This window comes from Peromyscus eremicus, chromosome 4, assembly GCF_949786415.1.
Source record: "Peromyscus eremicus chromosome 4, PerEre_H2_v1, whole genome shotgun sequence".
Taxonomy (NCBI): Eukaryota; Metazoa; Chordata; class Mammalia; order Rodentia; family Cricetidae; genus Peromyscus; species Peromyscus eremicus.
The window spans coordinates 103,240,312-103,267,188 of record NC_081419.1 but is presented as its reverse complement, the minus strand read 5'-3'; the positions used below and the strand labels follow the sequence as shown (position 1 = coordinate 103,267,188).

Genomic DNA, 26,877 nt, shown 5'->3' with positions numbered 1-26,877 from the left:
ATGAAGATCACCACGGAGCCTCTGGAGATCCGGGATCATGGGCACCAAAGAGGGAACCTGACTTGCCATGTAAACCACTTCTACCCCGAAAACGTGCAACTCACCTGGGCTAAGAATGGGCACAACATCCTGACTCCTAAGCTCTCTCAGGCCACCAGAAACTCTGATGGGACATACTCTCTAAAGCACACATTGCAGGTAGAAGCCATATCGGATGAGAGCATCTTTAGCTGCTTGATGTACCAGTATGATCAGCATCCACAGAGCATCAGCATCACCCTGGGAGCACAGGCCTCCAGTAAGGGCAGAGGTATGTACCTTGTCTCCTTTGTATCCCAAGGGCATTGTTGCTGTGGATTGATCCTTCTGTATGCTGTGAATATATATTATTCTCATTGGTTAATAATAAAGCTATTAGGCCAATAGCAAGGCAGGATAAAATTAGGCAGGACAATCAATTGGGTACTGCAATGAAGGAAGGCAGAGTCCAAGGAGACATGAGCCAGTTGCCCAAGAAGCAAGATGCCAGAGAATGGTAAAGCCATGGACCATGTGGCAATACATAGATTAATAGATATGGGTTAATTTAAAAGAAAGAACTACTTAATAATAAGCATGAACATCTGACTGAGCATTTAGTAATTAATATAAGCTTCTGTGTGTTTATTTGGGACCAGGCAGTTGGTAGAGAAAAGCTCCAAGTCTGTTTACACATTGTGGCTGAATAACTAAAGACTCAGGGAAACTCTTGGAGAAAGTAGAGAAAGGAAGCCCTCCCTAGTAAGAAATCTATTGCATAGCCATGCCCAACTGCACCCCCTTCTTCCAGATACTTCCACAAAGAAATGAGTCTCCTTTGCTGTACTCATCATATTGCAAGTTTTTCTTCTTAACCCTTGGTTGCAAGAAATTGCCAAGGATAAGGATAGCCAGGATCCAAATAATTTCTGGGAAAGCAATTAATCAAGACAATGAATTCAGCTGGATGTTTCTGGAAAGCAGCTTTGAATTGCTCCAGAATTATTGACTCCCTTAGCTAGAAAAAAGGGTCAGACAAAGTGGATGTAAATCTCTGTCACTCCCCTCTCTCTGCTCCTTTTACTTTTTTTCTATGCACACACACTCCTGCTGGTATTTTTTTCTATTTTTTCCCCATTTCACTCTTTCCAGATCATACTATTTCTCCCACAAAGGGGCACTGTGACATTACAAGCCAGAGCTTCCTTGTTTGATCCAGATGTGTTTCATACTCTAGGGAGAAGGAACCACTGTTCTGAGCAGAGGTGTTGGTGCAGAAGCACAGTCACAGAGAGATAGAGTAATAGCCCGGCATGGGCAAGCCAGGGGTAAGGCAGTGTGTGGGCTCTATGCAGTGTATAGTAGGGCAGGTGGCTAACAGGGAAAGAGTTGAGGTACCAGGCAACCCAACAGCCCGTTCTCACAGCAGGCTTCCACCTTAATTTCTGTCTAGCCTTGTGGCAGAACTGTGGTGGTATTTTGTTCCCCCAAAATATTGTGCACCCTAATAAACTTATCTGGGGTCAGAGACAGAACAGCCACTAGATACAAAGTCTAGAAAATGGTGGCACTCACATTTTTAATCCTAGCACTCTAGAGGTAGAAATCCCTCTGGATCTCTGTGAGTTCAAGGTCACATTGGAAACGGCCAGGCATGATGACACACGCCTTTAATCCCAGGGAGTGGTGGTAGAAAGCAGAAAGGTATATAAGGCATGAGGATCAGAAACTAGAAGCATTTTAGCTAGTTAAGCATTCAGGCTTTCGAGCAGCAGTTCAGCTGAGAGCCATTCGGATATGAGGACAGAGAGGCTTCCAGTCTGAGGAAACACGATCAGCTGAGAAGTTGGCCAGGTGAGGTTAGCTGTGGCTTGTTCTGTCTCTCTGACCATCTAGTATTTCACCCCAATAACTGGCCCCAGGTTTGATTTTATTAATAAGATCTTTTAAGATTCGTGCTACACAGAACCAGTCCTTTTCTGGTTGCCATAAGAATTCCCAAAGGTAATGATCCCACAAACCTTCAAATTTCTTTGGGTTCTATTTTCATTGCCCAGTAAGAATGAGAGTAATATTCACCTAGTGGGATGTAAAGATCTGGGTGACAAACTCCAAAATCATGCTTTTTCATGAGAAACAAGTTGCATCATTTTTATTAAAGTTTTTCTATTATAATACTGTTCTGAGAATTGTACACACAACTAGTGTTTACATCAATTCTACTCCACACTTTCCCCTCAACTCCTCCAATGTCCCCCATTCCCTCACAGTCTTCATTATTGTGTATGTATAACTCATACTAGGTTTTTCTTTCTGTCTTATTTTCCTCCTACACCTACATTTAGTATATCTGACCCCCATTGAAGGATCAGCCCATGGCAGCATCACATTGATAGTTCCAGACACCACAGGGTCTACTGTGGTAGTTTACTCTCTTGACACTGAGGCCCCTTCTATTTGGTTCTAGCACATCTTTGTAGCTGTACCTTCCCAAGCTTTCCCCGATCCCTTTCCTCAGAGCCCTGACTCCAGTGCACATCTACTCACACACCTGTTCTGTGTAGTTGGTGCCCTCAGAGCACTCACTACATGTCACCTACAGAGCACTAACCGAACATCACCCACAGAGCACTTCCTGCACAACACTGTTCCCGCTGACTCCTGTCTCACACTTGAGAGCTGGAAGGCAGCAGACAGAGTAAGACATGAGTGACAGTCAGAGCTCTAGGCTTACAATGCAGCTGTCACATCACAAACTAACTGTGGTGTTTCTGTGATTCTCTTCTTTGTCACCTGAGAATACAGACCTTAGGTTTGTCACAGAACACTTCTCAAATCCTGTTGGAAGGTATTTACTTTTCTGGAATGTCTCATCGGTCTATGCCATTCAGCTCCCTCAATCAAGTACTTAAATTTCAGTGATGTCTGAGAGCCCAGGCCTGTGACTTTATCATGTATGTCCCTCTCTGCATGTCCCCTCCCCAGCTCTTGGAGCTTATGTGTGAACTTTGTAGTTGAATGGACCAGTGTTATACTGCAGGATTAGTGTGGCTAGTGCCTCTCTGTGTGACCCCAGGTAAACAATTCCCTTTTTATTTTGTTTCATCTATGCCAAGGCTTCTCTTCCTTGGCTCCTGCATGGCATCTGAACACTGGGCACAGTTGAGCTTCTGCAGTGATTACTCCAAGTTTACATGGTGCCTTTCCCAGAGTTGGGCTGAAAGCAAGACAATATGAAAAGCAGAGATGGAGAGGCAGCTTTCTTTGTTGTTATGGGTATATAGATTTTTTTGTAAGTTGATGTTGTATTCTGTCATTTTGCTGAAATTGCTGACAATTTCTATAAGGTTCCTGATGGAACTTTAGAATCTGTTATGTAATAATGTATAAATCATATAAATAGACTTCAAGACAAAACTTGTATGCTCATCTCAATAGGTGTAGAGAAGGCCTTTGACAAAATTAAGTATGTCCTTTTATCAGTCATAGAAGGACTTCATCATTACATATCTTCTGCAAATAGGGATAGTCCAACTGTTTTCCTGACTCGAGCCCCACTTAATTTGTGCCCCCTCTTTTATTACTCTAACTAGTGCTCCAAGCACACTATTGCAAGAGTGGGGAGGGTGACCAGCCTTGTCACTCCTGAGTGTAACAAGATGGCTTCAAGTTCTTCTCCATTTAAGATGATGTTGCTGTGGGTTTGTCACATGGGGCCTTTATTTTTGTTGATGTGAGTCTGCTGATGTCCTTCTACAACTTATATTATGAAGACTTAGTGAATTTTTGCCAAAGAACTTTTTGGCATCTATAGAGATGAGCATATGGTTTTTGTCTTAATGTGCACGTGATTTATTAAATGCATTGAGTTACTTATCAATCCTTGCATCTCCAAGAGAAAGCCAACTTGATAGTGGTGGATGGTTTTTTAAATGCATACCCATATTCAGTTAGCCATTAGTTTTTTGAGGATTTCTGCATCTATGTTCACCATGCATATTAGCCTATAGTTTTCTTTATTATTGTATCTTTGCCTGGTTTGTATACAGAGTAACACTGGCTTTGTAGAAAGAGATTGGAAGTGTTACTTCCTTCTCTATTTTGGAAAAATAATTGAGGAAGTTTTATAGATCTTTGACAGTCTAGTACAATTCTGTTGTGAATCTGTCTTGGCCCGAATTGTTTTGTTTTGGTCAGTTTTTTGTTTTTATTGTTATTTCTGCTTCCATATCCTTATTTTTATGGGTCTAGTTAAGTTGTTGATCTTTCCTTGGTTTATCGTTGGTGGTTTGGGAGAATCTGGAAATTTGTTTTCTTACATAATGGAGTATAGATTTTGAAGGTATTCCTTTATGATCTTCTAAATCTCTTTGGTGTCTGTTATAATGTTATCCCGTTCATATCTAGTTCTGTCATCTCCTTTCTTTCAGCTCACTAGGCTGGGAGTCTGTCTTCTCAGAGCACTACCTCTCAGATTTTTTGATTCTTTGTTCTGTTTTATTTATTTCTTCTTTGATATCTAAAAATTTTAAGTAAACTATATTATAAAAATCTTACAAAAAAAACCCCACACACCAAAGTTTACCAGACCCGACATCTAGAGAGCTCAGTGAACTTTTCTATAGTTAGACTATCCATTTGGAATGGAAGTTGTGTAGCTTCAGGAGACTTTACACTTTCACTACTGAATATATTTTATACACTTATCTACCATCAAAATAAAAAATCCTTGAAAGAGGTGGATGTAAAACAATTAACTTTATATCCTATTTCATAACTCATATCCATCACCCCCATTCAGTCCTTTCTCTTCCTAATATTTAACCTTTCTTGTTCTCTTTTCTACTTTGTTTACATATATGCATATATTGTTGTTAGACTCCAGGTATTATAGGGGATATGCAGTTTTTCTATCTGAGACTTGTGATCTCACTTAAGATTATACATGAGAAGTCCATTCATTATCCTTTAAATTTTGTGAATTACATTTTTCTTCAAAGCTGAATAGCTCTTCCTTGTAGAATGTGTGTGTGTGTGTGTGTGTGTGTGTATGTATGTATTTATGTATGTATGTACGTGTCTGTAGCTCAAATTTGCATTATCTATTCACTGTTGAAACCCAGCACGAAAAGACTATGCAAGCTACAGAATTAGGTCTGCACATGTAGAAAGCAATGTTGTAGTCTTGTAGTAGACCTGTTTTCTTAAGCCTCCTAAAGTCTTGCTGCCCGAGGCAGCCAAAGAACATTACAGCTGTGTCATATGGTCGATTTCTCTGGCATGTGCCCCAGCATGTGCACTCTCTCTCCTCAGGCCCATATGACATCACTGTGTCCTCTTCCACAGATTATTTTATTCAGTCCTCAGTTGTCCTATTTTTGATTCTTTTTGTTGGTTTGTTTGAGACAGGGTTTCTCTGTGTAACAGTCCTGGCTATCCTGGAACTCTCTCTGTAGACCAGGCTGGCCTTGAACTCACAGAGATCTGCCTGCCTCTATCTCCTGGGTTAACTTCATGCACCATGATTATACACAGATTTTTTTTGTTTTAGCTCAAAATGTCCTTTTTGACCACCCTTTTAGAATGACTCCTCATTTTTCTATCTCTGCACATGTTGAGTTTCCTGAGGACATTCATTCCCCCATAGTAGTCATATTTTATTTACTGATTGTTCATTATGGCCCATTTGCATTCTCCTCAAAGTCAGATATCATGGGTAGTATCTTCTCCGTTGAGCATGGGGGCAGGGTCTGTGTTTTGACTTCAGTAAGTCATTGCTCTAAATCTCTAAAAGAGAAAGGACAATTTTCATTATTCATGGGACAGGCCTTGGTAGGGTTCACATAGTGTTCTATCCTGGTTCTTCCAACACTGAGAAGGTACTCACAACTGGTTTTTGTTTATTGTCTGCTTGTTTTTAGTTGTTGTAGTTGGGAAGCCTTTCATCTCTCTGAAGGGCCCAGAGCAGAGGACAGCCACTTCAAATTCCGTGCCTTTTACCTGCACCGCCGGCCCTTTGAGCTCCAGGAACCTCAGTGTTAACTGGTTTAAGGACAATGATGAACTTCCAGCCTCAGCCCCACAGCGGCTGCCTATCAGCAAAGATGTTTACTCTGTCACAAGCAAGGCATGGGTGGCATTGGCCAAACAAGACATCTTTTCTCAGATCACCTGTGAAGTCAACCATGGGGACCTCAATGAGCCCCTAAAAATGACCATCAATCTTTCTCAAGTGCTCCTAGGTGAGTGATCACTGATATATGTGGTGGGGCCACACTGGGAGCATGGAGATTTTGCCACAAGCCCAATTTTACAAATGGGGAATAGAAATTGATCACTGCCAGCCTTAAACACGTGAATATGGATTAAAAATAAGGGTTCCACAGGCGGGCCAGCTGGGCTTGATCTTAGCTGTATCATTTCATAGGGTACAGAATATTGGCCATGTGTCTTAAATATTCTGTATCCCAGTTTCCATAAAAATGGAATAAAACCAACACCTACTTTGTAAGTTTCCTCTCATGATTTAAACCAGCTGTTCTTCTAGAACAACAAGAACCACGCCTAAAACACTGTAATTTAATTACGAATGTTTGACCTTGCTATTGTATGGACGTAGCATTCCTCTCTAAACATATTTGTCCTATTTATATCATTGCTAATGTTTAAAATTTCTAAATATTTACTATTAGCTGGAACTTGTGGCATAAGGCATGTAATCTCAGCTCCTTGGGGAACAGGCAGGGATATAAAAAGTTCCACTCCTGTAAGGGTTAAGATTGAGTTCAAGGCCATCCTGGACAATTAGTGAAATCAAATAAAAACAGTGAAAGACGGGGCTGAGGATGTACATCAGCCTTGGATTGTTTGTCTTCTATGCATAAAATCCTGAGTTTTGGGAAATCTCTAGCACTGTGTAAAATATTATTCGTTCTATAAACAATGAACAGCTACTGTGTGCCAGGCAAGGTTGTAGGTGTTGTGATTATAGAGTCCCTGTTCCTGTGGGGTAATTCATTTTAATAATTCTTATAATTATATGTCATGAAGTCACGATATGGAATATTTCACTCTGACCAGATTAGATACCCATGTGTTTCCAGCTACGTTTCATGAATATTTATACATGTCCCTCTTTGTCTTACATGAAACGTATACAAAGTTGTTTATTTAAAAGAGAGTGAACTTGTGAACTCTCTTCACTTGTGAACTCACAATACCTGTACAATAATTACACAAGATCAAGCCACTTGACATTCTAGCATGAAATGGAGGTCCTCATGGCCCCTTGCCCTCTAGCTGTGACCTCCTGACAGCTTGTATTCTCAGAAAGAAAGAGTGAGGTTGTTTTATGCGTGTGGCCGTGGTAGGTCAAGCATGCTCCACTGTCCCCAAACCCATGAGTATATAGGCAGCACAAATTCAACTGACTGGATTATAAGAAAAGAAAAGAGGGGCAGAAGGGATGGCTTAGTGGAGGCAGAAGGATCAGGACCTCAAGATACCTGCCTATGTAGTGAATTCAGTGTCTTCTTGGAATCTTGGGGACCTCACCAATCAACAACATAATCGATATTTAACAAAATGACTGAGAGACCTTGGGGAGGGAAATAAGACAGTACCAAGATTTCACCTCTATTCACTTAATATTCCTGTCTAGTTATCCCCACACTGAAGATCACCATGATCCGTGATAAGGCTCATCAAAGAGTAAACCTGACTTGCCATATAAACCACTTCTACCCCCAAAACGTGCAACTCACCTGGACTAAGAATAACAACAAGATCCTGACTCCTGAGCTCCCTCAAGTCACCAGAAACTCTGATGGGACATACTCTGTAAAGCACACATTGCAGGAAGATGCCATATCAGATGAGAGCACCTTTAGCTGCTGGGTGTTCCAGTATGACCAGCCTCCACTGTGGGTCAACATCACCTTGGGAGCACATGCCTCCCATAAGAACAAAGGTATGTGCCTTGTCTCCTTCATATCCTCAGGGCATTGTGGCTGAATGGCTAGAGACTCAGGGAAACCCTGGGTGAAAGTGGAGAAAGGAAGCCCTCCCTAGTGAAAACGCTATTGCATACCCATGCCCAACTGCACCCCATTTCCTTCAGATACTTCCACAAAGAAATGAGTCTCCTTTGCTGCACTCATCATATTGCAAGTTTTTCTTCTTAACCCTTCCTTGCAAGAAATTGCCAAGGATAAGGATAGCCAGGATCCAAATAATTTCTGGGAAGGCAATTAATCAAGACAGTGAATTCAGCTGGATGTTTCTGGAAATCAGCTTTGAAGAGCTCCAGAATTATTGACTCCCTTAGCTAGGAAAAGGGTCACACAAAGTGGGTGTAAATCTCCTCTGTCACTCCCCTCTCTCTGCTCCTTTTTTTCTATGCATACACACTCCTGATGTTAATTTCTTCTATTTCTTCCCCATTTCACTCTTTCCAGATCAAACTATTTCTCCCACAAGGGGGCACTGTGATGTTACAAGCCAGAGCTTCCTTGTTTGATCCAGATGTGCTTCATACTCTAGGGAGAAGGAACCACTGTTCTGAGCAGAGGTGTTGGTGCAGAAGCACAGTCAGAGAGAGACAGAATAATAGTCGGGCATGGGCAAGCCAGGGGTAAGGCAGCGTGTGGGCTCTCTGCACTGTGTTGCAGGGCAGGTGGCTACCAGGGAAAGAGTGGAGGTGCCAGGCAACCCAACAGCCCGTTCTCACAGCAGGCTTCCACCTTGATTTCTGTCTAGCCCTGTTACAGAACCAGCCCTTTTCTGGGTGCTGTAAGAATTCTCAAAGGTAATGATCCCACAAACCTTCAAATTTCTTTGAGTCCTATTTTTGTTGCCCAGTAGAAATAAGAACAATATTTACCCAGTGGGATGTCCAGATCTGGGGGACAAACTCCAAAATAATGCTTTTTCACGGGAAGCAAGTTGTATCATTTCTTGAAACTTTTTTTTTAATTTTATTACTATTTTGAGATTTGTATACAGGACTACTGCATTTACATTATTTCCACTCCACACTTTCCCCCAAACTGCTCCCAAGACCCCCATTCCCTCTCAGCTTCACAATCTCTTTATTATTGCCATATATGTATGTATGTATACTTAAATAAATACGACCTGTTAATAACTCATACTAGGTTTTTCTTTCTGTCTTATTTTCCTCCTACAACTGCATTTATTATATCTGACCCCCCACTGAAAGATGAACCCGCCGGGCGGTGGTGGTGCATGCCTTTAATCCCAGCACTCGGGAGGCAGAGCCAGGCGGATCTCTGTGAGTTCGAGGCCAGCCTGGGCTACCAAGTGAGTTCCAGGAAAGGCGCAAAGCTACACAGAGAAACCCTGTCTCAAAAAACCAAAAAAAAAAAAAAAAAAAAAAAAGAAAAAAAGAAAGATAAACCCATGGCAGCATCACATTGATAGTTCCAGACACCACAGGGTCTACTGTGGTAGTTTACTCTCTTGACACTGAGGCCCCTTCTATTTGGTTCTAGCACATCTTTGTAGCTGTACCTTCACAGATTTCCCCAATCCCTTTCCTCAGAGCCCTGACTCCTGTGCACATCTACTCACACACCTGTTCTGTGTGGTTAGTGCCCTCAGAGCACTCACTACATGTCACCTACAGAGCACTAACCGAACATCACCCACAGAGCACTTCCTGCACAACATTGTTCCCACTGACTCCTGTCTCACACTTGAGAGCTGGAAGGCAGCAGACAGAGTAAGACATGAGTGACAGTCACAGCACTAGGCTTACAATGCAGCTGTCACATCACAAACCAACTGTGGTGTTTCTGTGTTTCTCTTCTTTGTCACCTGAGAATACAGACCTTAGGTTTGTCACAGAACACTTCTCAAATCCTGTTGGAAGGTATTTACTTTTCTGGAATGTCTCATCTGTCTATGCCATTCAGCTCTCACAATCAAGTACTTAAACTTCAGTGATGTCTGAGAGCCCAGGCCTGTGACTTTATCATGTATGTCCCTCCTCTGCATGTCCCTCCCCAGCTTTTGGAGCTTATGTGTGAACTTTGCAGTTGAATGGACCAGTGTCATACTGCAGGACCAGTGTGGCCAATGGCTCTCTGTGTGACCCCAGGTAAACAGTTCTCTTTTTAATTTGTTTCATCTATGCCAAGGCTTCCCTTCCTTGGCCCCTGCATGGCATCTGAACACTGGGCACAGTTGAGCTTCTGCAGTGATTACTCCAAGTTTACATGGTGCCTGTCCCAGAGTTGGGCTGAAAGCAAGACAATATGAAAATCAGAGATGTGGAGGCAGCTTTCTTTGTTGTTATGGGTATATAGAAAGGCATATATAGATTTTGTAAGTTGATCTTGTGTTCTGTCACTTTGCCGAAATTGCTGACAATTTCTAGAAGCTTGCTGATGGAACTTTGGAATCTGTTATTTATAAATGTAATAAACTATATAAATGGACTTCAAGAGAAAATTCACATGCTCATCTCAATAGATGCAGAGAAGGCCTTTGACAAAATTAAGTATACCCTTGTATTAGTCATAGAAAGACTTCATCATTACATATCTTCTGCAAATAGGGATAGTCCAACTGATTTCCTGACTCGAGCCCCACTTAATTTGTGCCCCCTCTGTTATTACTCTAGCTAGTGCTCCAAGCACACTATTGCAAGAGTGGGGAGGGTGACCAGCCTTGTCACTCCTGAGTGTAACAGGATGGCTTCAAGTTCTTCTCCATTTAAGATGATGTTGCTGTGGGTTTGTCACATGGGGCCTTTATTTTTGTTGATGTAAGTCTGCTGATGTCCTTCTACAACTTATATTATGAAGACTTAGTGAATTTTTGTCAAAGAACTTTTTGGCATCTATAGAGATGAGCATATGATTTTTGTCTTGATGTCCATATGATTAATTAAATACATTGAGTTACTAATTAATCCTTGTGTCTCCAGGAGATAGACAACTTGATAGTGGTGGATGATTTTTTAAATGCATACCCGTATTCAGTTAGCAATTAGTTTGTTGAGGATTTTTGCATCTATGTTCACTGTGAAAACTGGCCTGTAGTTTTCTTTATTGTTATATCTTTGCCTGATTTGTATATAGTGTAAAACTGGCTTTGTAGAAAGACTGGAAGAGTTACTTCTGTTTCTATTTTTAACAATAATTTAGAAGCCGGGTGGTGATGGTGCATTCCCAGAACTTGAGGGGCAGAGGCAGGTGAATCTCTGTGAGTTCAAGGCCTGCCTGGTCTACAAAGTGAATTCCAGGATAGGCTCCAATGCTAACCAGAGAAACCTTGTCTCAAAAAACAAAAACCAAAATCAAGCAAACAAAAAAACCACAATAATTTGGACGTATTGTGGTAGATCTTGACAGCCTGGTACAATTCTGCTGTGATTCTGTCTTGGCCTGGATTTTTTGGTTTTGATCAGTTTTTTATTTTTTTATTATTTCTGCTTCCATCTCCTTATTTGTTAGGTGTCTAGTTAAGTTGTTTATCTTTTCTTGGTTTATCGTTGGTGGTTTGGGAGAATCTAGAAGTTTGTTTATTTATTTTTTTATATAATGGTGTATAGATTTTGAAGGTATTCCTTTATGATCTTCTAAATCTCTTTGGTGTCTATTATAATGTTTTCCTGTTCGTATCTGGTTTTGTGGAGTTATTTCCTTTCTTTTAGTTTGTTGGGCTAGGGGTCTGTCAATCTTTATCTTCTCAAAGAACTACCTCTCAGATTTGTGGATTCTTTGTACTGTTTAATTTATTTCTTCTTTGATATCTAAAAATTTTAAGTAAACTTTATTATTAAAAACTTACAAAAACCACACCCCAAAGTTTACCAGACCCAACATCTAGAGAGCTCAATGAACTTTTCTATAGTTAGACTTTGCATTTGGAATGGAAGTTGTGTAGCTTCAGGGGACTTTACACTTTCACTACTGAATATATTTTATACAATTATCTACCATCAAAATAAAAAAATCCATGACAGAGATGGATGTAAAACAATTAACTTTATATCCTATTTCATAACTCATATCCACCACCTGCATTCAGTCCTTTCTCTTCCTTATATTTAACCTTTCTTGTTCTCTTTTCTACTTTGTTTACATATATGCATATATTATTGTTAGACTCAACATATGAGAGAGATATGCAGTTTTTTTCTATCTGAGATTTTTGTGATCTCACTAAAGATTATACATGAGAAGTCCATTCATTTTCCTTAAAATTTTGTGAATATATTTTTCTTCAAAGCTGAAAATTGTGCATGTGTATGTGTCTGTATGCCAAATTTTCATTTTCCATTCACTGTTAATGCACACCTAGATTGATTCCAATTCTACCAGCAATAACTCATTGGTGCAAATATCTCTTTGGGAGGGTGTGATGTTGTCTGGTATATACCCAGGAGTTAAATACCTAGGTCATACTGTAGTTCTATTTGTAATTTTTTTTGAGAAATCTCAAAATAAATTTGTGTCTCTGCCAACAGTGACTAGGGTCCTTTCTCTCACATCCCTTCCAACATTTGTTGTCAGGTTTGTTGACGACAGCCACTCTCACTGGAGTGAGGTGGTGTCTCCAAGTAGTTTTAATTTACATTTCACTAATGGCTAGAAATTGTAACACTTTAATAAATAGGTATTGGCCATTTGTGTCTCTTTTGTTGAAAACTTTCTACTTAGTTCTTTTGCCCATTTGTTGATTGGCAGTTTTGTTTCCTTGATATTTAAATTAAGCAGTTCTTTATAAATCTGGATCTTTGTCCAGAGTCTGAAGTACAGCTGGTAAAGATTTTCTTCTACTCTTTGGGCTGTTGGACTGCTGACTGTTGCCTTTGCTGTAGAAAACCCTATGTTCGTGCAGTCCCAACTGTTGACACTTGGGGTTGGTTCTTGTGTGGTGAGCGGTCTACTCAACAAGTTCTTGTCTCTCCAGGATCTTGAATATATTTTCTTCTGGAAATTTCAGTCTAAAGTTTTAAATTAAGGTGTTTGGTGTATTTTGATTTGATTTTTCTACAAGATAAAAGATAAGAATCTAATTCTTCTACAGGTAGAAATCAAGTTTTGCCAGCATGATTTATTGAATAGACCACCTTTTTCCAGTGTGTGATTTTGCTTCCTTTGTCAAAAATTAAGTACATATAGCTTTTACTTTTTATTCCCAGGCCTCCTATTTTCTATTGATCTCCTTGTCTATTTTTATGCCAATATTAAGCTATCTTTATCATTATAGCTATGTACTATAGTTTGAGGTCTGATTTTATAGTGCATTCAGTGGTATTGTTACTCCTTAATGTTGCTTTGGCTATTCATGGTTGTTTGTGATTCTATATTAATTCCTTGCATTGTTTTTTCTAAATCTGTGAAATATGACATCAGAATTTTGATATGTATTGTGTTAAGTCTGTAATTAATTTTGGCAATTTAGCCATTTTTCACAACATTAATTCTACCAATCTAGGAGCATGGAATTCGTCTTTCTATTATCTAGTATTTTCTGTGATTTTCTTTTTCAATATCTTGAAGTTTTCATTTTTCCTTCTTTGTTTAGATGTATTCCTAAGCACTAAATATTTTTGGAGTTAGTTTGAATTGGAATAATTTTCTGTTTTCTTTCTTTTCAAAATTATTTATTTTAGTTTTTGAGATCATAATATAATTGTATCATTTCCTCTTCCCTTTCCTCCCCCCAAACCCTCCCATATAATCCTTTTCCTCTCTCAAATTCATGGCCTCTTTTTTCTTAGTTATTGTTATATGTGGTATTAGCCAAGGCTCTCTAGAGGAACAGAACTTATATAATGAATATATATACATATATACATATATGTATGTATAGCTATATGTGGTCCACCTATCCCAACAATGGCTGTCTATCATCAGTCCAAAAATCCAGTAGTTGTTTAGTCCATGAGGCCAGATATCTCAGCTGGTCTTCAGTATACACCAGAATCCCAGAGCAGTAGGCTCTAATTCTAGTTAAGGAATGGACTTGTTAACAAGTGGGAGCAAGCAAGCAAAGAAAGAGAGCAGGCTTCTTTCTTCCATATTCTTTATGTAGACTTCCAGCAGAAGGTGTGACCCACCTTAAAGGTGGATCTTACCACTTCCAAGATCCAGATCAGAAGTGGGTCTTCCCATTTTAAATGACTTAATTAAGAAAAAATCCTTCACAGATGTGCCCAGTCACTTGGGTTTTAGTTAATTTCACATGTAGTCAAGTTGAAAACCAAGAATAGTTGTGACAACCATCACTTATTCATATATATACATAAATACACACACAACCTGTTCAGTCTGTGTAATGTTACTGGTAGGTACATTTTCAGGACTGACCATTTGGTACTAGGTAATCAACAATACTCCCTCCAAGACTCAAAGGCCATCTAACAAATACCTAAATATCAGACATGAAAAGCCTCCTTTTGAGGCTTATTCAAGACACTCCCAAAACATACTGGCTAGTTCTATTGCCTTTGGTTGACCCCCAGAGGTGAAAGGTAATTTATTACTGCTGAACATTGTATTCTTCAGACACAATGACCAGAGGCCCCTGAACTGAAACTGACCAGGATATCTCTTCCCTGAGGACTAGCTGCTTTCCTGGTACCAGAAAGTGCCATACAAACTTCCAAAGGACAGTGGCAAGCAGTAGTTCTACCCAGCTAGGATGCCTATGAAGCACAGTGACCAACATGGCAGGATGATCCTAAGGGTGCAGTGGTGGTATGCACACCTTGACAGTAACCATCGCTCTCTAAATAGACTTACGACACATTCAACAAGAGGGACATTATGCGTGGTGCTGGAAATCTAGCCAGCTACCCAGGGCTACTGAAGTCGTAGATCTTGGTGAACCTAAAACCATACTTTTCTAAAGCAGCAGAACCCATAACTACATTTTAAATATTTGTCCTTATACACACAGGTAAGTGTAACCCTCACCCCTCATCAAGGAAACTTCTCTGCAATGAATGGAGACCATTAAGAAAATTAGCTTTTAAAATAGAGTGGTGGAGTCCAGTGCCAATGGCTACATCTGCAAAACAACTCCTGAACATGAGGCCTGGGGAACATTGTGGAAGAGGGAGTGGAAGGATCATAATAGCCAGAGGATCAGGGAGTTTGCTCTGAGATTTGTCTCCTAAGAATGACAGATGTTACACTCATATTTCACCAACACGACTGACTAAACATGATCTAACAAAGATAATGACAATAGAAACGCTAAAGTGGATGAGGAAAGGACCATGAGGCTCAACCCTACACAAAGAACTACAAGTAACTAAAGAATGCTGAGAGTGTAAGAAGTAGTTTTCCCAAGGACAGAGCATCCCAATGTTATATAATGTTTTCTGAGAGTACTTTTGGTATGAATGAAGACTACTTTTTTATATTAATTTTTGTGTTCTGAAACATTACATTAAACTTTTATTAGGTCCAAGAGTTTTCTAGTAGACTTAATAGAGTCTTTAAAGAATCATACCATCATTGTTTTCTTGCAGGAGACAGAAAGGGAGGGGAGATGGGGAGGAACTGGGAGGACTAGGGGGAGGGAAACGCATAATCAGGATATATTGTATGAAAAGAAAATCTATTTTCAATAAAAGAAAAAAAGAATCACGTCACCTGCAAATAGGGATAATTTGACCTTATCCCTTTCTGTTTTATCAATTAATTTTGTGTCTTTCTCCTATCTGAAAGCTACAGCTAGAACTTGGAGCATGACATCAAATAAGAGAGGGGAGAGTGGGTGTCCTCATCTCTTCCTTGATTTTGGAAGAGACGCTCTCAGTTTGTCCCCATCTAACAATATGTTGGCTATAGATTTGTTGTACATAGCCTTTATTATTTTGAGATATGTTCCAGAACTTTTACCACAAAGACACTTACATTCTTCTAGAACTTGAAGTACACTGTTCCAGGCTCCTTTGGCTTTTAATATTTCCATTGTGAAGTCAGATTTTATTCTGATGGGTTCTCCTTTATCTGTGATTTGTGGTTTTTCTCTTGAAGCTTGTATTTCATGTTTTAATTCTAATATGCCTTGGGGGATTTCATTACTGGTCCCACTTGGTGTTCTGTGTGCTTCTTGTATCTGTATGAGGATGGCTTTCCTTAATTTGGGGATGATTCTGTTGAAGATCTGGTCTATGCCATTGATCTGGGACCCTTCTTCATTTATGACTATAATTCAAATTTTTTCATGGCATTCCATAATTCCTGAATGGTACTTTCATGTTTTTTTTTTAATATTTGTTCATGTTATTTGCTTGAGTGGTCCAATTTCTCTGCTTTATCTTCAAATCCTGATAATCTAACTTCTATTTTGTCATCCTCCTTGTGATTCTTTTCCTGACTTTTATAATCGGGTTGTTTAGTTTTTCAGTCCCATCTTTATTTCAGCTTGAGTTTTCTTTAACATTTTTATTACTTTACTGAATTTAGTTGTCCAATTCTGAAGTTTCTTTTTTGTTTTGTCCATCCTTATATTTGCCTTTTCTTGAGCATCTTTGAGGCATTTACTGATATATTCTTTAAGTTCATTGGGCTGTCTGTGTCTTCTTTAAACTCTTTGAATTCTTCAATGATGTTTATAATTTTTCATTTACATTTTTATCTCATGGCTCATCTGGGTAACCTTCAGTGGGGAATGTTTCTATAGAACTAGTGATTGTTGAGGCAGGACATAGCATCTTGGTCATTCATAGTTGTTTTTGCAATGTGACTTAGGCATGTAGATTTCTTTCCCTGGTTGTGTGTTTGAAGTGTGATTCTTGCCTGCTTCATGCTGGGATGGTATAAGAACTGTGTGACCAGAGGTAGGCTTGGGATCAGAGATGGAATGGTTAGTTTTGGTTCTGGGTAAACTTACTAGGAAGATTCACTGTGAAAGCTGTACTTCTGGAGCTAAAAGTGTGCAGATGGGCTTGTGGGAACTCATCAGGAAACTCCAATGGGTGACTTTTACTCCCAGAACTAGACCTGAGAGTGTAGGGATGTCACTTGCAGAGTTGTGGGACTCTTTGTGGAAAACCAATGCATGAGCTACCTGTGTTTATTTTTTTAAAGATAATAACAGCCCCTCAGGTGGTCCTTTGAGATTTTAATGTTGTAGTTGACACTTGTAAAGTGACTATCACACATCATACATTCAACATCAGCTTCCTTGTTAACCCCAAGAAATAAGACTCACCCCACTTTACTAATGAGGAGGCAGAGGCATGGAAAGTTAAGTTGCTGGGGCTCGTGTGTGTGTGTGTGTGTGTGTGTGTGTGTGTGTGTGTGTGTGTGTGTGATTCAGATGTAGTTTGAATTGACCCCAAAGTCTATGCTGCCAATCTTTCCGTGGGCATTAAGAGATTGTCCTTTAGCAGTGACTGAAGGAAAGTCTGAGTATAATGTCACAGGCCCAGACCCTGGGACTAGACTACCTGGACTTGGACATGTTCTCCCATCCATTGTTGCCTTCTTTTTCTTGTTGTAAAATGAGGATAGTAACAGCTACATGTAGAGTCGTCGGGGGGATTTGATAAATTCTAGAAGAGCCTGAGAGCATGGTATTGTTTACTATGAGTGTTTTCTATGTGGTGTTGGTCTTCTGAGCTGCATGCTCTTTGGTCTTATTGTTTGCCATCTGCTAGCAGCTTTAGAATCCTCCTACCAGAAGGAAGTATCCAAGTCTCTATGAAAGAGGAAGTAATGGGACTTTGCAAGGGGGGTTCCAGGAAACTGTTCACACTAGAATTTGATGTGATGTGGAGCATCTCTTCTTGCAGGAAGGAAAGACTACTCTAACCACCTTGAAGGCCCCCTGCATCGGTCTTCAGCTGGCACAAGCATCCAATTGAAGTACGCCTCCTCTGAATTACCCACACATCAGGTTACTGTGACCTGGCTCAAAAACAACCATAGCTCTCTCCAGACACAGACCAATGTCTTCTCCAGTGGAAATACCTACAATGTGACTAGCAGTGTGCTTGTCCCCCTGGAGAGTGATGACATATTTTCTTCAGTTCTCTGTCGGGTTGAGTACAAGTTATCAGTGATTTTCCTGAAGGTCATCAACTTGGACCAGTACCTCCGTGGTAAGACTTTTTTTTCTCTTTCTGGCTGAGGTAATGCTGAGATAGGCTGTGGGCTTCCCTTGGTGCCAGTTACTCACTGAGGAATGGCCTTACTTGGTGGTAACACTAGAAACAGAATCTGTAAAGTACTTAGCATCATGCTCTGCTCAGAATGACTATGCAGAGTGGCCTAAGTTGCTGTTTTAACTATTCATATTAACATTCAGAACTCACTTCCTTCATCTGAAAAACAGGGTATCTACTCTTTGGGGTTTGGTCTTAGTATTGCTGTTCTATAGAAACAATATTTGAAGGGTTTTGTGAGCTTCTAAATTGTAGGGACTATGTTGTCCTGAGATCATTACTCCTATCTGGATTTGAGTCAGTTTTTTTCTTTTTGTTGTTGTTGATTTTCACAGGATGCACCAATGCTTGGTAGATCTGTAAAATCAGGGAAATCATGATGTCTCATACCGAGGAATAAATTTAAAGTAAATAAATTTATTAAAATAAATAAATTTAAAATCCAAAACTGACCAATAAATAAACTACCTAAAGCATATAAGACTTTTAAAATTTACAAAACATTTTCCTCCTCATTTTTTGTCTCTGCATAATAGAAAGAATATACTATCATCGTGAAAGCAAGCTCATCATTTTACATGGACAAAAATACTAATATCACCACCTCCAGTAAGCATAGTTTACAACCGATAAAGCACATTATGGGGGGTGGTCTGCCTTACTTAATTGGTACAGGTATCTTGTACTCTTTGTCTTATTCTAAAAGGCAACAGATTCAGACATGAAAGCACCCAGTATTGAAAAGCTGATGAGCAAGTGGGTGATCTTTGTCCATCTCTACTATTTATGTATTCAGGTTGCTTGTGTTATCAGTCTCAGTATGTTTGGATATCAAATAGGAAAGAGCAGTTCAGGGAGGCTTCTTTTTTCTTTAATATTTATTTACTTATTACTAATTTATTTATTTTACATCCCAACCACAGTTTCCCTTCCCTCCTTTCCTCTAAGTCCCTGCTCCACAACCCCCTCTCTCCCCACCACCCACTCCTCCTCCATTTCTATTTAGAAAAGAGCAGACCTTCTTTAGATATTGACAAAACATAGCATATCAAGTTACAGTAAGACTAAGCACCTTGCCTTCTATTAAGGCTGGGCAAGGTGACCCAGTATGGGGAGTAGGGTCCCAAAAGCCAGCAGAAGAGTGAGACAGACCTGTTTCCACTGTTAGGGGTCCCACAAGAAGACCAAGCTACACAACTGTAATATATATGCAGAAGGCCTAGGTCAGTCCCATGTAGGCTCCCCGGTTGTCAGTTCAGTCTCTGTGAGCTCCTATGAGCCCAGATTAGTTGGTTCTGTGGGTTTCCTTGTGATAGCCTTGACCTCTCTGGCTCCTACAATCCTTCCTCCCTCCCTTTAGTAGGATTCCCTGAGCTCAGCCTAATGTTTGGCTGTGGGTCTGCATCTGTTTCCCTCAGTCATTGAATGAAGCCTCTCTGATGACAATTGGGCTAGGTACCATTCTATGAGAATAGCAGAATATTGTTAGGCATCATTACATTGACATTTTCCCCCAAGTCATGTTTGGTTCTATCCTAGGTCTCTGGGTCATCCAACCTCTGGGTTCTGGCACTCTAGGCAGTGTCAGAGGTGAGCTCACTCTTGTGGCATGGGTTTCAGGCTGGACCAGTCATTGGTTGGCCACTTCCACAATCTCTGTGTCACCCATACCCCAGCACACCCCCTAGGCTAGACAGACTGTAGGTCAAAGGTTATATGGCTGGCTTGGTGTCCCAGTGCCTCTACTGATAGTCTTGCCTGGTCACAGGAAGTGGCCAGTTCAGGGTACGCATCCTCTTCTGTTAGGAGTTTTAGCTGGGGTCACCCTTGTAGATTCCTGGGAGTTTCCCTTGTACCAGGTTTCTATCAGATCCTGAAATGTCTCCCTCTCCAGTTGGCTCTTTCAGAGCTCTCCCCCACCCCACCCCCACCTGATCCCTCATGTTCCCATTCCCACCCAACCCCAGTCCACCCACAAAATCTCTTCTATTTCTCAGGGAGGCCTCTTTACCCAAGTATTTCTTACATAATTCCCTGGAACTAGGACAATTGTTTAAGAAAGAAAAGTCATAGAACATAGAAATGTTCACAAATGAACTGATTACTTATCAAATTAGCTGTGGTTCCAACCTTTCCTTGCTCAGCACATGTATCTCCAGCTAGGTTTCTCTGTAGTAGAAATGTCTTTGTTTGGTCTAAAAGCAGGACTTAAGGGGTCAAACCCTAAGTTCCTTCAAGTTGTAACACATAAGGAGTTACATTATCTACACTAGAGCTGAAATCTGTCTAATTTAGACATCAGTGAGCTGATTTGGCCTTAGAAATATCTTAATTTCAAAGTCTCAGAAACAGAGCAAAAACAGCTTACAAAAAGTCTGGTTGGCTTTGATGTCGGTGTAGAGACCAGAATCTAGACCACCTAGCCTTCAGTTTAGTATGATGTTTCTACCATGCTGCTACTTCACATGAAGACATTGTAAGGGTCTTAATGGGATTTCCAACCCCATGACCATTGTCTGCCATTGTAAACACATTGTATTGTATGCTGACAGCTCCAATGGAATCCCTTCTAGAAGCCATCAGGTCCTAATTTCAGAAGACTTATGGTTTGGTTGTCACTGTAATATAGTGTACACACACTGTCTCTGCTGTAACCCCAAGATTTTCCACTTGAGACATTGGACAAATTATTTAACTTCTCCAAACTGAAGGGGTTTTTTTTCTATGTAAAAATCTTAGTATCTTGGTCTCTAACACTTAGTGTCTGTGAATCTTCAAATCTTGGAATTATTTAGTCATAGAGTAAGCTGACTGATTTGTAGTTTGCTAAATGGATTTGATACATTTTCTATAGCTCAAAATGAAGAGAAGAAATATTGGGATATCTCTTATCAACCCATCTTTCCATCTATCTATCCAAACCTGAATTCTGACTCTCATCCCACTGTGCATTTCTCTATTCATATCCCTATCAACCAATACTCAAATTCTTATTTGTGGCAGGCACTAGCTTGGTCCCTAGCAGAGGATCCTCAAAGGACTTCCAGTAGATTTCCTGCAGCAATTATTTGCTTTATATGGATTTTTGTCTCAGTTCCTCCTACAGTGAGAGTGTCCCAGTCTTCAGCTGTCTCCAGTGTGGTTGTTACTTGCCATGTGGAGAGATTCTATCCACAGGATGTATATCTCACCTGGCTAGAGGATTGCCATGTGCTCAAGAGATTGGAGCAGCCTACACCTAAGAGGAATGGGGATGGGTCCTACACTCTGGAAATTTCGAAGCCAATAAACACATCAGTGCAGAAGCCTGATCGAGTACTCACTTGCAAGGTAGAACATGAGGCCCAGCCTCCCATCCAGGCCAGCATTATATTGTCTACAGCATCCTATATCACATCCAAAACCATTGGGATCCTAAGTAAGTTCACCTCTTTTCTCTTGGGCATATTGGGGTCACCTTGGTTTCCTCATTGCATTACAGAAGATACTAGGAAGATAAAGAGTTTCATGATAATTGATGTCTTGTCCAAATTGGGAGTCTGTGGTTTCTTAAATAGACAGAATGGTCTTCAGCCAGTGGCTTCCTTTAGAGTGACCACCCAATATGGTTCTTCCATTTCTATTGGGAGAATGTTCTACCAGTTCATGTTTGAAAATGCCCTAGAGAAAGTTTAGTTTAGTGTTGATCCACTAGTGACCATGAGATACTTATCACTAAGACTCTGGTTTAAAGTAGTCTCCGGAGTAGGGAGTAAGCTTACCTGTACACTGTTCTATAAGACATACTTAAAAAGTCATATCTGGGGACAGCCTTTTGCACACTCTAATGATAATTATTTCTACTTAGTTATTTATTAAACATAATATCCTCTGTTCACCAGTCTACATACCTGTAATAGGGTGTAAGTCAGGTTCCTAATTTATAGAATCCTCTTGAGGATTAAATATTAATATACAATGGATATAGAATTGATATGTTTTCTATACTAAATATCAGCTGCTATTATTATTTGAATTTATGTAAAATTGTTCTCAAATTAATTTTCAATAGTTACAGTTGTGTAAGTTTAGGCAACACAGTCAACCATGACTCAGAGACCCATTTCTTTATCTGTAAGATGTTACTGACAATGCCAATGTTCTAAGATTACAACAAAGGTTACATTAAGTGACCACTAGATCTTGGAAACAAGGCATTGATTATATTCATGTTGGCACATTGACTGATGAATGTCAGATCTTTAGGCAGTGTTTGTTGGGAAAAAATTGCAGGTAAACTTCACAGGTCTCTTACTTCTGAGACTAACTGTACAGCAATAAGCCCAAGAATGGATCAGAATTGGGAAATACTAGGAACTCCCTGGCTACCAACCTTAGATAGGTCATTTCAACTCACATGTCCCCATTTGTTGGCCCCTTTGTCCTGTGTATTTTAGGTTCAGAGAAATATATCCATATTTTTGTGGCTTCCCTCCTGTGCCTCAAGGGACTTCTGGTGCTGATTGTACTATCTATCTACATGTATAGGCGATGGAACTGGTGATGGGTGAGTCTGAAAATGGACCTTAGTCCTAAGAGGGTGAACTCACAGCCATGGCCATAGGTAGCAAGAGGACATCACAGTAAACATACAGTGTTCACAGGATACACCTTCAAAGATTCCCACAAATGTTATCTAGCCTCAGGAGGAGACTGTGAATACTCTCTTTTCCCCAAAATATCATTTGGAACTCTTAGAGGCTCCCAACCCTGTGAATTATGTGGAGTCCTGGAGTTGGAAAATTTTCTAGTTATGTTCCTTGGGATTCTGAGTGTAGAAGTTGAAGGTGTGAAAATAGAGTAATATTCAAGACCTAAACTCCAGAGAGTCTGCTCACATATTGTTAAATTTTGCTATGATGTCAACCAATAATACATATCCATAAAAATGAACATTCTAGCTTGTGGAAAAGATGGATGTGCATATGGAAGGGGGGCCAGGACTCAGAAAGAGGTGTGAGGTGTATAAAGAGAGGCTTCATTTCTATTTTTCCTTTAATAAGGAATTCAGAAAAAAAGAGAACTGGCAACTTAGTGTGTATTCAACAGATAATAGTGGAATTAATACATGAATGAAGAAACCAATGAGCAAATGATTTGTCCTACTTCTCTATGGCCTGTCATACATTGTCTCCTACCCTCTCTAAGGAGCTCCAATGGAGAGAAGATGCAAGGACCTGCTGGTGGTGATCCAAGACTCCTGCTCTTCCCCCTTCTCCATGGATGTGCTTCCTCTGTACCTGTCGGAGACGGACTTGCATTTCTTAGATGTTCCAGCCTCGAAATGCTGAACTTCAGATGAGCTCTGCTTACATCCAAAGGCAATTCAGTGCCAAGGAAAACATGTTCACTCCGTCTCTGATTGCAGTCAACCCTTAATTTTCCAGTTTTCACTACTACGTAGAATTTCTGCAAGTATGATTTAATTTTAGCAGATGCAAAACGTAAAATTACTAGAATGTTGAAGAACATTTTCCTATCTTGAAATGTATAAAAACAATATAAGATATCTCTGGACTCACTATAACATTTTGCAAAATATTAACATTTTACCCATATCTTCTTCAAGTTTCTTTTAAAAATTGCCCTGCGTTTGTTGGTTTTCTTTCTCAATCATGGTTTTATACTGTTATGACATATGCATAACCTTTAAGCATCATATAATATTTTTGCTTTTATTTTTTCACGTCTATTATATTGCATATAGCATTTTGAAACTTTATTTCATTTTTATACTTAGTACACCTTGTGAATTTATTAATGCTGAAACATGTAGCTGTTTTATTCATTTTACATTGCTCTGTGGTTTTCTATTGTAACAATATTTCATTAATCCATCTCATAATGGACATAGAACCTTTATTCAATGCTCTTGTTATTACAGTTTTGTGACATCCTTTTCTTAACCTCTAAGCCCATGGGAGAATCTTTCTTGTTCCTTAAATAGGGCCCACAAAGCAGCAGTGTAGGTAACATTTATATGTTTTGTTAACTCAAAAATAAATTTTCAATTTTTAAACATATGTTCTCATTTTGTTACACACACACACACACACACACACACACACACACACACACACACACACACATTCTTCTTCCTGATTATGGTGGTGGTATATGTATAATAGGTGGCAGAGACCTTTTATTGCCTACAAGGTTAAGTGATCCAACATACACTGATACTTGCTTCCTCCTTTACTACATATTAAATTTCTATAATCTGGAGCTGTGTTGATAAATACTTTATTCCATTAATCTACATGTCTATCTCTGTCAAGACTATGCTGCCTTAGTTAAAATAGTTTTATAATTTTTATTTTCCCTTCTAGAAAAATTATCCTACTTTTTCTCATTCAAAATTGTTATGTTATTTCTTTTTTATTCTGTTTTTTTGTGACTGTGCTTTTATATTTTTAAGGAAATTAATCATTGCATGAGCATTCTGGAAATGGCATCAAGCATTCTCCTAAAATATCAGCAGGATCAGTGTGGCTTAAATGTCATTATAAAATTTTCTTTCATATTAAAACACTCACAGTTGAAACGAGGTAATCTAAGTAAAGCTAACCAGGTGCATAAATCAGAGAGAAATGAATGTTACTTCTTGTGGGCACATTTATCTTTTTCCTGATTTCTGTTTTTTGTTCCTTGAGAATCACTCTCTCTTCCACTAAAACCTACTGTGTTTTGAGTGAGAAATGTTCATCATTGTATAGGCAGGTTTAGGAGGTGTGGCCTTTTTGGAGAAAATATACTACTAGAGGCAGTCTTGGAGAGTTTAAGCCCCATGATGCTTCCAGTTGCTTTCTTTGCTTCTTGCTTACATTTCAAGATGTGAGCTCTCGGGTTTCTATTCCTGATGCTATGCGTGAAGCTGTGACTATGCCTTGCAGTGGTCACTGTCATGATAGACCGTAACTATCTGGAACCGTAAGCCAAAATAAACTCTTTCTTGCTTTGGTCATGGTATTTAATCATAAAAATCATAAAATTGGTGTGCTGGTTAGTTTTCTATTAACCCGACACAGGTTGGGTCATTTGGGAAGAGGTAACCTCAAGTGAGAAAATGCCTCCATCAGACTGGCCTGTGGTTAAGTCTGTAGGGGCAATTTTTTGATTAATGATTGATGTGGGTGGGCCTATCTTACTATGAGAGGTACCACCCTTGGGCAGGTTGCCTTGGGCTGTATAAGAAATGTAGCTGAGCAAACCCTGGTAGCAAGCCAGTAAACATGCTGCCTCCCTGTCCCCTGCTTCAGTTCCTGCCTTGAGGCCCTGCCCTGGTCTTTCTCAAAGATGGATCTTCACATGGAATTGTAATCCAAATAAACCCTTTCCTTTTAGTCATGATGTTTTATCAGAGCAACAGAAAGTAAGGTAGGACAAGTAACAGGCAGAAATTGGTACCAGAGAGTTGGTGTTACTGTGAAGAACCTGACTGTGACTTTGGAGGAATGTGGAAGACTTTGGAATAGAAAAAAAAATGAAAGCTATAAGACGAAGTTAAAGAAACATTATAATAGGAGCCTAGAAGACTACAAGTGATGTAGTCAGTAGTGGCCTAGCTCAAGAGGTTTCAGATGAGAATGATGTTAGCAACTAGGCTACAGACCATTCCTGAGATAATTTGACAAAGAATATGGCTGCCTTCTGCCCATGTCTTGAGTAAATTGACTGAAGCTAACCTTAAAAATACTAGACTGGGGCTGGAGAGATGACTCAGCATTTGAGGCACTGGCTACTCTTCCAGAGAATCCAGGTTTGATTCCCAGCACTCACATGGTCGCTTACAACCCTCTGTAACTCCAGTTCTGGAGGATCCCATGCCCTCTATGGTCTCCATGGGCACCAGTCATGTATGTGATATACAGGAATATATGCAGGCAAAACACTTATACACATTTTAAAAAAATAATTGATTAGTTTATTCAGTGGAGGAGATTTCAAGACTGCATAATGTTGAATGTGTGGTGTGGTTATTATTGGTGATGCTTATATGCAGGTCTACGATGAAAATGTGCAAGTAGGAAAGAACTACAAAATGTTCAGTTTTGGAGAGAAAAAGAGCACCAGAAAACAATGTTACAGCCAAGGCAACTGCTGGGAGAGAGGCTGCAATTGTATTGTTAAGTAGCTCCATCAAGGAGAGACCTGTTTTATACTATGTGCTAGCTAGTTTTATGTCAACTTGATACAGACAAGAATGTCTGAAAGGTGGGAACCTCATTAGGGAAAACGCCTCCATAAGATCCAGCTGTAACAGAGACAAATAGCCAAACGAACGGAAACACATGAAATATGAACCAATGGCTGAGGGGTCACCAACTGGATCAGGCCCTCTGAATGGGTGAGACAGTTGATTGGCCTGATCTGTTTGGGAGGCACCCAGGCACTGGCACTGGGTCCTGTGCTCATTGCATGAGTCGGCTGTTTGAAACCTGGGGCCTATGCAGGGTCGCTTGGCTCGGCCTGGGAGGAGGGGACTGGACCTACCTGGACTGAGTCCACCAGGTTGATCTCAGTCTGTGGGGAAGGCTTTGCCCTGGAGGAGAGTGGAATGGGAGGCGGGCTGGGGGGAAGGTGAGGGGGGCGGGAGGGGGGAGAACAAGGGAATCTGTGCCTGTATGTAGAACTTAATTGTATTGCAAAATAAAAATTAA

At 40.0% G+C, this 26,877-nt stretch overlaps 1 protein-coding gene across 1 annotated transcript; it reads left to right on the top strand.

Annotated features, from left to right (window-relative positions):
- Positions 1-23,729, top strand: LOC131907863 (signal-regulatory protein beta-1-like). Its single transcript, XM_059258938.1, has 7 exons — positions 1-310; positions 5,940-6,260; positions 7,679-7,987; positions 17,807-18,115; positions 21,273-21,596; positions 22,615-22,682; positions 23,366-23,729. Exons 1-7 carry the CDS (start codon positions 1-3, stop codon positions 23,405-23,407), a joined length of 1,683 nt encoding a protein of 560 aa, XP_059114921.1. The 3' UTR covers positions 23,408-23,729.
- The last annotated feature ends 3,148 nt before the right edge of the window (positions 23,730-26,877 follow it).